At 38.2% G+C, this 14,127-nt stretch overlaps 2 protein-coding genes across 3 annotated transcripts in view; one reads left to right on the top strand and one right to left on the bottom strand.

Annotated features, from left to right (window-relative positions):
* The first annotated feature begins 4,539 nt into the window (after positions 1-4,539).
* On the top strand, positions 4,540-12,532 carry METTL21C (methyltransferase like 21C). Its single transcript, XM_027730762.2, is given in 8 exon segments — positions 4,540-4,610; positions 4,695-4,766; positions 4,870-4,903; positions 4,906-4,952; positions 8,426-8,577; positions 9,880-10,022; positions 11,506-11,623; positions 12,138-12,532. Coding segments are annotated over 8 exon segments (1,032 nt in total).
* The window catches only part of TPP2 (tripeptidyl peptidase 2), a 56,002-nt gene continuing 52,447 nt past the window's right edge, over positions 10,573-14,127 (bottom strand). For both annotated transcript variants that reach the window (XM_027730760.2, XM_027730761.2), the window contains one exon: positions 10,573-13,788. In XM_027730760.2, the coding sequence (XP_027586561.2) occupies positions 13,699-13,788 (90 nt within the window). In that variant the 3' untranslated portion in view covers positions 10,573-13,698. The remainder of the gene's footprint in view (positions 13,789-14,127) is intronic.

Genomic DNA, 14,127 nt, shown 5'->3' with positions numbered 1-14,127 from the left:
GAGTCATTCCAGAGCCATAAGGAATAGGATAAGAAAATGCCAAACACCAAAGATCATAGAATGGCTTGTGTTGGAAGTGACCTTTAAAGGTCATCTAGTGCAATCCCCCCTGCAGTGAGCAGGGACATCTTTTACTGTATCAGGTTGATCAGAGGCCTGTCCAACCTGACCTTGAATGTTTCCAGGGATGGGAATCTGTTCATCTCCAGCCTGTATTGACACTGGGAGTTGCCCCAACCCAGGTGCAGCACCTTGGACTCGGTGTTGTTAGACCTCAAGAGATTCCCACAGGCCCACTTCTTGAGCTTGTCCAAGTCCCTCTGGAGGGCATCCCATGCTTCAGTGTGTCAACTGCACCACTTAGCTTGATGTCATCTGCAAATTTGCTGAGGGCTCACTCGATCCCCTTATCTATGTCATTGATGAAGATATTAAGTAACACTGATCCCAGTTTGGACCCCTGAGGGACACCACTTATCACCAATGTCCATTTGGACACTGAGCCCTTTACCATTCCCCTCTGGTTGTGACCATCCAACCAATTCCTAATCCACCAAACAGTCCACTCATCAAATCCATCTCTCTCCAGTTCAGAGAAAAGGATATTATGGGGGACCATGTCAAATGTTTTAAAGAAATTCAGATTAATGACATCCGTAGCCCTTCCCTTGTCCACTGATGTAGTTGCTCCATCACAGAAGGCCACCAGGTTGGTCAGGCAGGACTTGCCCTTGGTGAAGCCATGCTGGCTATCCCAAATCACCTCCCTGTTCTCCACGGGCCTTATCATACCTTCTAGAAGGATCTGCTCTATGATCTTCTCAGGCACGGAGGTGAGGCTGACAGGTTAGTAGCTCCCAGGGTCCTTCTTCCTACCCTTTTTAAAGGTGGGTTCAACGTTTCACTTCTTCTAGTCACCTGGGACTTCACCTGACTTTTCAAATGTCATGGAGAGAGGCTTGGCAACTATAGCAGCCAATTCCCTCAGACTCTGGGATGTACCTCCTGGGTCCCATAGACTTATGCACAATCAGGTTCCTCAGGTGGTCACGAACCTGATCTTTGCTAACAGTGGGAAGCACTTTTCTGCTTATGAGCTCGATGCCTCCTATAGCTGGAGCAAAAAGGCTTCATCAGTAGGGTCGCCTTGATCAGGGGCCTGTCATAGACACTGACCAGGAAGTTTCCCTTAGTTGTTTGTACTTGAACAAACTGCACAGGTAACGTCAAGACAATGCCGTAGACATTTAGCTGGCTGCCAACTGCAGTTAAGAAGTCCCTGTGAGCTGGAGAATGCAAACCTGCTTTCCACATCCAGAAAAGTCCAGCAGATGCCTCCAGCAATAAGGATGAGGAGAATATACTCTAGAGCTGTGAGTTTGTCATTCTTCACCAGTCATTTGCCTGATCACCCACTTCAGCAAACTCTGTAGGATTCAGGACCCTGAATGTTTTAATCAAGGACTTGAGGCACACACTGAGCACATGAGACAATCTCTGAATTCCTAGAGTGGAACAAACAATGTTTCTTTTCCATTGTTTTTTGTTTCCTGGTTTGTTTGCTTTTTTCCTTATAAATGCAAAAATCTCTTTATGTTTTTGATTACAATGTGGTTTTGCAGAGGTATTTTTACATAGCTGTCTCTGGTGCCATTAAGATCTCTTTCCCAGGTGGTTAGAGGCTGTCTCTGTGTATTATGTTATACTTGTCAACACTGAATTTCATTTATCATATTATCACCTCTCGTAACATGTCAAGAGATCCTTTTGGAACTCTGCAGCTTATTTTTGTTTTCACGGTCTTGAATAATTCTGCATTATTTTCATCACATTATTTTCTACACTTCCCATTAACTCTTACGAATACACTCAGCAGCACAGCTGCTCCTGGGTCATTGTAAACCTGACCATTTATTGCCTTCTTGCTGTTAACAAATTATTAAAAAAAAGCAAAATGACTCCTTATCCCAGCAAAGCTCAATTCCTGTAAAGATCTTAAGTTAGTGACCTTTGAAAAGGTTGTGGAAATTCACATATGCTGTAAACTGGAGGACCCCAAACTACATGTTTGTAGATACCGTCAAAGAACATATAAAACCTTCTTCCTTTCCCATCCTATGCCTATTACTTATCAGCTAACACCAACACTGCCGTTCTTCTCAGTTTCCCTGACACAGATGTCAGACTCACTCGCTCCACTGTTCCCTAGATCCATCCAAAACCCCCTTAGACGTACACCTCACATTTGTATAATTTCCTGTGCTTTGATATCAAGCCTACTTTCAGATGCAGGCACCATGCTCTGGTTCAGAGCTGGTAACTTTACTGCAGAGTTCTGGGTAACTACCATCTGATCCTGGTGCTCTGCTACTATTAAATTCATTGACAAGTACATCTTTTAACTTTTCTGGTTTAACCCTGCCTTCTTTTGGTACAAATCTGGCAGGTTTCTTGCTCATGATGTAAGGTTAAATGACCATGACATTTTCCTACCTCTCTCTCGCAATTTTTCTAACTGAATTTTTAACAATTTTACATTATTTTACATCGAACTTGTTACCTTCAACAGCAGAGAAACTTTTAAATTTGTTTTAAATTTAAATCACTGTAATCTATAATCCAATAATATGAGTATAGTTTTACTCTGCCTGTACACTACCTACACTACCAATCAGGTTTCATATAAGCGGGCTTAACCCCCCCCAAACCTACCCAAGCTACACAATTCATACTAAAAATAAACACATTCTAAAAATATTTGAAGTTTGCTTTACTTCATTGCATTTTTCAGCCTGTTGCATTTTGTCTTCCACCAATGGCAAAATTCCCATGAGTGCTTTGAGAAACAGAAAAGCCAATTGAATAATCCAGAGCTTTGTGGAATTTGATGTTAATAACTGAAAATCACTCTTTTGCGCATAGAACTGAGGAGCTGTACCCTCCTCAGCCTTACTATTCATGGAAGTCAGGAGAAATTTTAATTCCATGGGGCTACCCCTCCAGACAACACACATTTTCAATGTTAAAGAAGTGCTTGGAGATAGAGTGTAGAACAAGAAGTATTTATAGAAATTACATAGTAAATCTTTGTCAACAAACACTACATTTCAGAGCATTAGTGTCGATCCCTTTATCAGTTATAAACAAGAAATTAAGCCACGCCTGCATCAGTCATAAGCTGTAACACTGTCCATACAGTTGGCATCCTTTTTAAAAGAGATATAACACAGAGTAAGCCAGTTCCTCTGATTTAATTTAAAAAATAAACTGTTTATGTCCAGCATCAATCCCATTGCCAAAGCTTAGGACACAACTTTGACAGCAGCACCAGTCTGAGCTACATTCACCCCTGGTGACAAATACAATAAATATGACAGTGGGAACATGCCTGTTAAAGAAGAACCACATCTTAACAAAAGCTATGGCAGTCATTCCAACAGCAGTATATTTGCTCCTTTATTTCCAATAACAGGATGTGGCTCAGGACCACTCATTTGCAGTACTTGTAAAGTCAGGCGGGTCTGTGAAATGGAATGTTTATATCAACCTAATACAGTTAATATCTTAATACTAGCTCCAAAGTATAAATTAAAAAGTATCTTTTAACTATAAACTTTCAGAGGAAATAAACTGGTGAACATCTGAATGCAGAGCCAAGTGTCTCCTACACTTGGTGTGACTACTAGAAACAGCAGCTAATGCGTGAAACAGCCACAGTGACAGGAAAGGTTCATTTTTTCCCTTTGCCACTCCTCAGGAGAGCGTTACCTGAATTCAAAAGCTCTTCATCCAAAAATGCAGATGCCTATAAATTGAGTTAAAAATCTACATTTCTTCCCACCTCCCCCATTTCTATTGCCAGCCTTCAGTTGTTCATTAATTAGCCAGGGGTTGTTTTCTAGCTTTATGACTTTCAAAGTTGCTTTTAAATTTTTCTGTCTTCTAGTTAAATTTCTTTCCACAGAAACTTTTCCAAGAAGGAGAAAGGAAGGCAGAAGGGCAGCAAAGGAATAAATGCATATAAGCCTCTCAAATTCTTGAACCATGAAAGGAATACACATTTGATTTATCTCCAACATCTACAACATCCACCTGTTTTAAAAAAAAGCAACTGCAAGATTTCCTGATGAAATTGGTATTTTCAGGTTTGCACTCTCTCTTTCAGTGGATATAATATCTCCTGTGGTTATGACCTGCACTAAAGACAGTGGGAAAGTTGTTATTTCCTTAGGAATGTCAGTTCCCTATACCCTCTGTGACTCAGGACAGGGGAGGGTACCCAGAGCTTCCCCAGCCAGACACTCAGCAGGGCAAGTAAGACTTGACCTTTTCCTGGCAGTAAGTAGGAGCTTCACAAACTTTTCTCTGCACTCGGGCTGCTGCCAAGTGGCCACACATGTTATTTATGCTCTAGTTTGCCCACAGTAAGTTGCTTGCTTGGTTCAGCTCTGCTGACCTAAGGCAAACACAGGGAACACTCCATCTGCAAAAACAGAACAAGAGGTTGGAGGAAACTGAACCTTATTTCTGAAGGTTAGTATGCTTGGGACTTCAAAGTCTAAAAGAGTTTTCATTTTGTACTGCAAATGTGGAAGAGTTTAGTGTAACATATTAAGTTCTTTGAGCGCTGCCTGGTAATGTTACTCTAAATAGCCTGCAATCCGACTGGCCAGAGAGGAGAGTTATTCTTTTCAGGTGCACGCCTGTATAAAAAACCTCTGGAGCATGCATCCACCCACAGGAAACTTCCCGTGCCGTCACATCAGGTACCCACACAGCTGCTCAGCTAACCTCATCTGGCATGCCTTTGTGTTCTCTGCTAACTAACAACAGAATTACCTTTGCCTGAATTCTTGTATTTCAGGTCAGCTCTGTTTGCCAACAGAATCCAGCTTTCCTAACCCTTTCTGTTTTGTGAGGATTGACTGTCACTGCTGGTTTTCAGTATTTGGGTCCATTTACCTTGTGGATTGAAATATCATATAAGTTTCTTATACTGATATTCCTAGCATTGGCATTTTCTTTATTTCCTAGCATTTATACTGTTTTTTTTTTTTTTAATGTAATGTATGATAACATGAGAAAATTGCATGAACCTTAAGAAACAGATGTTACTGTGTGGTAAGAGTCTACGGTTAAGCCCTGTCTTGCAAAGAACACACTGTAATTACATTTCCCATGTGAGCAAATGAAATTGGCTTTTGCCCAAATACTTCAGACTAAACCAGAGTACACTGTGCAACTTTGTGTAGAGGTGAGAGAAACACATTTCAGCAGAATTGTGTTTACATTACCACTCAATAATCTACTTTTTTTTTTTTTTGCCACATAGCTAGATTTGAAAAGCTCTTTCTGAGCAATGGATTTCAACAGTTTAAGAGGCACAAAGTTTATTATTATAGGGGATAAACTGTGTTACCTTAAGGTTTATCATCATCTTAGAATTTGCCCTTAAATGTTTGATTACCTTGTTAATTCTATGTGGTATTGTCAAATAGATATAATTTTATGAATTATTCTTTCTTCCTTAGGTTTTGAAGAAATCAAATGTGATTTTGTAAGTTTTGTTCACAACAGCTTAAGGTTATTACTGAAGTCAATGCTGGTCTTAAAACTCTGAAAGAATTTAGATGATTATTTCCCAACAGGATCAATTTGGAAACAAACTGGCTGCTCACATTCAGAAAAAGCCAACACTTTCAAAGGGAACAGATTTTACTTGCAACATTATTAAATCAAAATTCTTTTAGAGATATATAGTTTTCAGTAAAATATGGAACAGAAAAATATCAAAACAGTAAGAAATATTTTTTATAATTCTTGAAGCGCATCAACAACTTGACCATATTACATATAGAGGGTGTAAAAATACAACCACCTATTTGCAAATAGCTTCTCAATACTCGCCTGTAGTCTTCAGGTAGTTTGCCACTTAAAATGATAAAGCTGTGCATCAATAAGGCCAAGACACTAATATTCCTGAATTCTTGAATTTATATGACTAAAACTGTCCTGTAGTTTGCAGCTAAAAAAACAAGCCATACTTTTAACTCCTATGAAATATATAACATAATAATTATGGCAATAGAATGTGTATATATATATATACACACACATATAAACTGCTTTCTGTTTAGCAAAAGCTACACCTATGATAAGATATTAATATAGCATCTTGAAGCCCCAGTGATAAACCAGAGCCCAGTGTGTTAGATGACATACAAATGCAGAGTGCCTAGTGTTTATCAACAAACTTGTATTTATTAAGCATGTTTTCAAACTGTTTTCTGGAATTCACCACTACCCACAGCTAACTGAAATTGTGGCCTGTTGCAGTGACTCGTTTAAGGAAGGAAAAAAATACAGAGGGATTACTTTCTACTCAGGCTGACAAATTACAGTTTACTCATTAAACAAGCCCTTCTGGTTTTATACATGGAAAAGTACTGGACAAGATAAAGTTTCCTCCTGCTGTTTAATTTCAGGATTGGCTTTTTCATTTATGCAGCACAAATTTCATGCTACAAGACCCTTACAAAAAAACCCCCACCAAAACAAAACAAAACACTCATTCCAAACTCCCTGAATATGACAATGTAGTGCTCTGCATGTTTCAGCATGAAATGTTAAGAAGACTGGGTCTTTAACCAACTGTTTTCTGGCTTTAGCCATCACCAGTTCTGACAGATTCTTCTCGTTTCATTATGTACCTTCCCAATTGCCCAAGTCTTATTTTTCACAGAGATTTCCTAAAACATTAAAACATGACCAGATTTTATTCTAGCTCAAGGCATGAAGGAGGCATTGCTGAAAACTAGAAGTCTACTTTTGATTACATGAGAAACCAATGTCGTTGGAAAGAGGCACAATGTCATGTGTGACCTGTGAACATGGATGAATTCACTCGTCAGGGAATGCCGTAACTGCAGCATTAACTTCAGCCTCTTAAATACTGTCATCACATCTGAAATCACACGCAAAAAGTGCACAGCCAGAATTTGTTACTAGCCAGATGGAGGGCCTCTGAAGAAAAGAAAATCAAAATCTGCAGAAATCAATTTCCTTCAAAGCACTCTTTTCTGAAACAGTACAAAATTGCTGTCAAGACTGAGCAAATGCAGTGTCAGAGGAATAGGAATCTAAATCCCATCCTTGTGAATAAACAGAGCAGCAATAAGGAATATATCAGGTATCAGTAAAACTGCAATAGTGTCAATATCATGTGCAAATAAACCACTCACACAAGTCAGCGGGTACTCTGCTCCTTAAAAAACTACCCTGCAGGCATTGCTGAACTTTTTGGTCACTGCCAAACATTTACCCCTTCTGGTCAGGATATCCACAACAGCCTCCCGCAGTATGATGCAACCCAAATTATACAATGCTTAGTCTGCAGTGCCTGTGGCTGGAGAGAGCAAATATGCAGTCTCAAGAATGAGCAGAATGGATAAATGTTTTCATCATGGACAAAAACATAGCTCACTCCAGCTGTCAGGTTATGTGGGAAGGGTGAGCTTGTACAACCTCTGGCCAGAGCAGGTTATGAACCATTTTTTTGCTCTTTACTGTGTGTGTATACCTTATCTATTTTTCTGTCTATCTACACACACAGATATATGCTGGTGCTTCACTGAATAAAATTCTAGTCAAGCAAGAAGTGTCACTGACATATTACTCCCCAGGCAATTTAGATCCAGTCCCATTCCTGCTTTTACTGATGTTAGTTGGTATCAATCAGTTCCTTTTTAGGCTGGGTGCTGCCCTGTACACTGAGGATGCACAATCATTCACAACACACACAATTCTCCAAGAAGCCCTACGGATTCAAACTGCTCACTGCAATGATTTCCTGACTGCTATCTGCATACTCTGCAGTTCACTACATTTCAGAGTAATTCATTAAGCTGTTCTGCAAGAAAAGGCAGGGAAGAGAAGGCAACTGGATGCTAAGAGACAAAATCAAGAGCACTGGCTGCAGTAAATGAAACAGTTTTATCTCAGGAATGCCAAGTCCCAAGTTTTTTGGAAAACAGTAAATTGCACAGATTAAAAGTCATAGATGTTAAAAGACAGTTATCTTTCTCAGTTATTGCTTCAATTGATAAAAGTAGCTCAATTTTCAGACTGCTTAGTGGTATCAATTCAGTGACATAATGCTAAGATTCTGTATAAATGTTAAAATAAACACAATAATAAATATGATAAAATAAAAATTCTGACAGCATTACTGCATTATCAGAAAGTGGTCATAACACTCAGTGGAGTGGGAATATCACATGTCATCCTGTCCCTTCAAACCATCACTGAAAAAAAAACCCAAAAGGCCACCAAAGTCCACCCAAACTACTCATGTCTTCTTCCAGTCATGTCTCATACAAAGAGAGTGCCTGCAAGATTTTACATTAGTTTCCCCCTTCTGTTTCAGCTCTTCTGCTATGATCTCTGCACAGCAGCCACCATTTCCCAACAAAATTCAAAGAGCAATGGACTGCCAATCTGAGGAAGAAGAAACCTGTGAAGAGCAGTGTGACTCTGAAAACTGCACTTGCAGCTCCAAGCATGCAGAATCTGACACAGGTTTAATCCCATTTAAATTCTGCAATTGCTATGGCATGCTAGCAGTTCATATTTTGATTTTTGTCAGTCTTCAAATAGTAGACGTCACCATGTCACTTTGCCTTTTGACATCCAATTTTCCCATTTCTCCTTATGTTTGCATATATTATCAGACCAAATCTACAAAAAAATTACTCTCTCCATAATTCAGATGTATATTTAAAAAGGTCTCTGAATTTTACTTGGACATCTAAGAATTATTTGTCAATTACAATCAGAGATATGATTATAATATGCATAAATTGGGCTGGCACTGTTGAAGCTGTGGTATTACAAATTTCAACAGGCCAAACTGCTCCAACAGCTACCAAGGATTCCTGGCAGGCAACAATTAAAATCCATGCTAGCCAGAGCAAAATTTTTCTTTGCAGTTAAGGTTAATTCTGTGCATATCCTGCTAACAGGCTTCCAGCAACAGTACAGTCGTTCAGATCTGTGTCCTTGTTTTCAGTGAGATCAGATGGAACAGTTCAGCACAGCTCTTCTGAAAAGCCTCACCCATGAGACTGCTTGCTATGATGAGACACGCTAGCAACAGCCATAGTACTGACTTGCTGAACCACGCTGTTTTGTCAACACATACTTAAAGAGTATCTTACAACTCTCCTTCTGTGGAAGGATGCTTAAAAAACAACTACTAAAAAGAGTTAGGTTTTCTTCAATGAAAGAGGTAAATTCTAAACACTTCTTATTTAAAAAGACATTTGATGTTCTAGAGCTGTTGACCCCACAAATGAAATCTACAGCACAAACACCTACATACTATCTTCATACTCAATATGAACTATCTTACCCCAAAATACAAGGTAACTTGGGCCTGAAAGTCTTCTAGCTGTAATTAGAACAACTTTATATTTGATTTAGTAAATTGCCCACGTGAACACTCAGAATGGCAGGAAATGACCATTGTTTCTTTCACTACCTGGTCAGCCAGAGTGTCTGCTTTTGGACAGCAGCTAGTCTTCACTGAAAGGGTGGTCAGGCATTGGAACAGGCTGCCCAGGGAAGCGATCAAATCACCATCCCCAGAAGTGTTTAAAAGATATGGCACTTGAGAACATGTTTTAGTGATGAACACAGAGGTGCTGCGTTGGTTAAGGGTTAGATTCAACAATCTTCCAGATCTTTCCCCACCTTAATGATTCTGACATTCAAGGCCAATGGCCTGACAGCTTTCTAGTCCGTGTGCCCACACACTATTTTTGCAAGACACTTTTTACCAAGTTGCATATAAAGACACCAATTTCAACTTTTCTCTCACAGGCTCACCAGTAACTCTCAAAATACTGCAGAACTGGGTTCCTAGAGTTTCGCACTACTTCGATAAAGAGCACTATACATACGTTGGCCACCGGATCATCATTCAGGAGTCCATAGAACACTTTGGAGCCGTGGTATGGCCGGGGGTAAGTGCATGACACGGCAGAAGGCTGACAGGACACAAGAGTAAACAATGATAGCAGCACGCAAACATTAAGGAAGCTTTCTTAGATGATACTTCCGACAATGGAGGTTTCCCTACGCAGGACAAAGACCTTCAGCAGAAAGCTCTGCCTTAGGGTAAAATTTGCCAGTTCACACCAAAAGGACTATGGCATTTAAGCATTTGTAAATTGGATGCAGGCGTTCAAAAAAATTCAGAAAGGGAACTCAGGAAGAAGCATTCAGCTTCCTTCATGTTTCCAATCAGTCACTGCTAGGAGGTAAGCAATCAGCAGTACAAAAAGGAGGCTGAAAAAGAAAATTGTGAGAGATTAAATAAAGGAGGTTATAACAATTAAACATGCTTCCTTTAAAGAACAGGCTGGAACAGCTCCATCGCAGTACAGAAAACCACACTTGCAAACAGTTCTTCAATCTCTGCTTCTCCTGCTCTTAAAAACAGAATTTCACATGGACTGAGAAAACTGCCTTTGAGGGAAGAGAGGGTCAACGATAAAGACATGAAAATTAGGATTTCAAAATTTTCAGATCCACATTTATTTAAAAAGCTCACAAAAAAATGGCAGACAATTTCAAAACAATAGGAAGAAAGCATATGTGTGGGTGAAGCAGTATCTTATTTTGACATGTCTGATCATCAATTCGCACATTAATCAGGTGTCAGAATGCAGATGGTACAACTATCCAAGAAAATGGAGAGGTTGCACAAATTGGACTAGTGATTTATTAGCTGTCAGCTTTCTCAGAGTAGGTAGACAGTGTTGCATTATGAAAAGCACAAGAATTAAAATAGTAACACAACTCTAAAGAAGAGAAGCAAAAGGGGGAAGACAGTTTCTTTGGCATCAGTTTATGTTGTTTATAAACAGCCCCTTTATATTCTATTGATAAGATCTTTACAAAGGCCTGATAAACAATATTTCCATACAGTGCTGTTTCCTTTTTAAAGTGTATATGATTACCAAGACAAGTGTCAAGTTGGTAAATAAATTTTTAATATTTCCTTTGCTAAAAAAAATTGAAACAAAAACAGGTTTTCCAAAAAATCTCTGCTGAAGTCTGAATTTACTTGATAATAGCGATAATAAAGCATAACATTTATGATCATAAACCAGAACATTACTTTTTACATATTGTTAAATCTCGTTTGGTGCTCTGACTGTATGGTTTACATTTTACCACTGCCTATCTTGAGCTGTCAGAAGACTCACATAGAAATGTGTAGCAAATCCATATCCCATAAAAGTAAATTAAAAATAAACTGCTTTAATTTTTTTAATATAAAAAAACAGAACATCGCAATTCTTTCCATATTACATTTTTATGTTACACCCTTCAGTGTTTTTCATTGTACTAAAAAAACCAACACCTTTGCATAAAAACATCTAATGAATTTTTGTGCAACTTAGCTGTTACCCTCTTACGGATATGTGTTAACCGTTTTAGGCACTGGCTTTATCTCAATATCTGGAATCAAATCAAGAACAATTCAACCTCAAAGACAAAAAAGTTTTGGAAATTGGTGCTGGAACAGGCTTGCTTTCCATTGTGGCCTGTATCTTAGGTTGGTAAATTTGTATTTTCTTTTAGATTTTCTGTGAAAGATGATTTAGTCCTGCCACTGTGACTTTAAGGAAATGAAACAATTGAAATAAACTTCATCACTGGTTGTTTGGGTTTTTTTAATGAAAATTACTGTAAAAAACTCTTTTGTTAACTACCCTAGTTACTGGCAAGGGGGAGGCTGGAGAAGTTATGCAGATAAAGTTTTATATATGTTTAACTACTTATCTATGAATTCTGCCATGTTTCAAGTGAAAGGATGAGAGGAAATGGCCTTAAAGTTAGATGTTTATTTTTTTTACTGTAGAGTGGTTTAGGCATTGGAATAAGTTGCCCATGGAGGTGGTGTAGTCACCATCTCTGAAGTTTTCAAGAGGCATCTGGATGTGGGACTTGGGGAAATGGTTTAGGGGTGATTATGGCAGAGCTGGGTTCACAGTTGGACCAGATGATCTTGAAGGTCTCTTCCAACCTTGATGATTCTGTGAATTGAAACAAATTCATGTTTTCTTTAGGAGCTCATGTTACAGCTACCGATTTGCCTGAAGTTCTTGAAAATCTCTCATATAATATTTCAAGAAATACACAAAACATGAATATGCACAAACCTGAAGTGAGAAAACTGGTATGGGGAGAAGGCCTCAACGAAGATTTTCCTGTATCAACTTACCATTATGATTTCATACTGGCAACTGATGTTGTGTACCATCATGCAGCTCTGGATCCCCTGCTAGCAACAATGGTGTATTTTTGTAAGCCAGGAACAGTATTACTATGGGCCAATAAATTCAGATTTACTACAGACTATGAATTTTTGGAAAAACTTTCCAATATATTTAACACAACTATTCTAGCAGAATTTCCAGAATCCAATGTCAAGTTGCTTAAAGCCACAGTAAGAGAAAATTAAAGAGAAAACTATCACTATTCTTGATTTAGTGGCAGGACCTCACAGTTTGGAATGCTTTGCAGGATTATGTTGCACCTTATGTGCATTTACATTTGTAAAGTTGCAGTTGTATTTAAGTTTTGCATTGCAAGTATTGAAAAAACTAGCAAGGCAAAGGATACGGCAATTTGTCTCTGGTTGATACATATGACCTGTTCAAACAGACCAATTTCCCTTCACTGAAGGAACAATTTTCATAGCAGTAGTCAGTAACAAGGCTTTAACAAAAAGCACTGATCTTCTGGGCTGCACTGAACTTTTGTTTGTAAGGTGTTTTCTTTCAGCAAGTTTTTTTTATGTACTAATCCAGAAACCAATACAATTTTTAGCTTCAGTATTTTTATTAATTATAAAAATCTTTTAAAGTATCAGAGTGCACATAGTGTTTTTTTGATCTTCAGCTTTGCACATTTATTCTGCTGTGGTTTATACTTTTAACATTAATAAACATATATGTATAGCTTTACAATATCCGATCAAGATGTAACTGTCTGGCACTTTTATACATGTATCAGTCTGTCCTTGATACTCAGCTTCACACAGATTTTTGAGTTTGTCTGAAATCACTCCAAAATGAAGATTTACAAGAGCACCTATGCATCAGCAATTCAAATACCGTAACAGTTTGAGAGGTTGAATTTTTCTTAAAAAAATTAAATGTAAACTCTTGCAAACAATACACGTGTTCCATTATTTTCGTCTAATAAGTAAGAGTTTAGCCACTCTTGAAGTAGCTTTAAGGCCTTCATACAACTGAAATTAAGATCAAACATGTTAAAATTCAGTTTATCGTAAAAAATACAGAACTTTTACAGGTTTGCAGTTAAAAGTAACAGTTCAGAACCTAACATGCATGCAGTAAGTCTTTCCAACCTGATTCCAAATCCTTGGTGTTGGCAGTTCTGGCACATCCATTGCCAGCAATGGGATGCACAATAAGGAAACTCCCTAATTATAGGAGTTAGGTTAACAGGTATTAACTGTACCCAGGTGCCTTTACTGATAAATACACACAATTTAATAATCAGCATTCAGTAATGAAAACATGCGTTCGAATAAAAAGTCAAACTTATCTTTTCCTATCCTGCCCCATATAAAATCATTTTAATTTTACAACTGTTGATTTTCTAGAATACGCAATAATCAGGTGGATACATGACAGGAAGCCAATTCTCAGTGAAAGCTGCACAATGAGTCCATCCAAGCAACTTCATTAGCTGAAGAAAAAAAGCAGACATTAAAAAAAGAGTCATTCTTTTTAACATCTAAATCTAAACAAACACTGCACAGATATCAACATCTTACTAAAAATGTCAGTTATAGAAAGATAACAGATTGGAGAACTAGTGATCTTTGAATTCCTTAGTCCTGAAAGGGGGAAACTTCTGCCCCCCCCCCCTATGATCGACAGTCTTTTAACTCAGTGCACAAAAATCTTGTCCTAGGAACTACCATAATTTCCATTAATTCTCCACCTATATTCCACTAACAGTAATTATGATTAATAATAGTAAAAAATAATAGTGGTTAAACAGCAACATAACAGGATTTTAAAT

The sequence above is a fragment of the Pipra filicauda genome, unplaced genomic scaffold (assembly GCF_003945595.2).
Source record: "Pipra filicauda isolate LSUMZ 115617 unplaced genomic scaffold, ASM394559v2 scaffold125_size2111803_pilon, whole genome shotgun sequence".
Taxonomy (NCBI): Eukaryota; Metazoa; Chordata; class Aves; order Passeriformes; family Pipridae; genus Pipra; species Pipra filicauda.
This window is presented reverse-complemented; position numbering and strand designations above follow the sequence as displayed.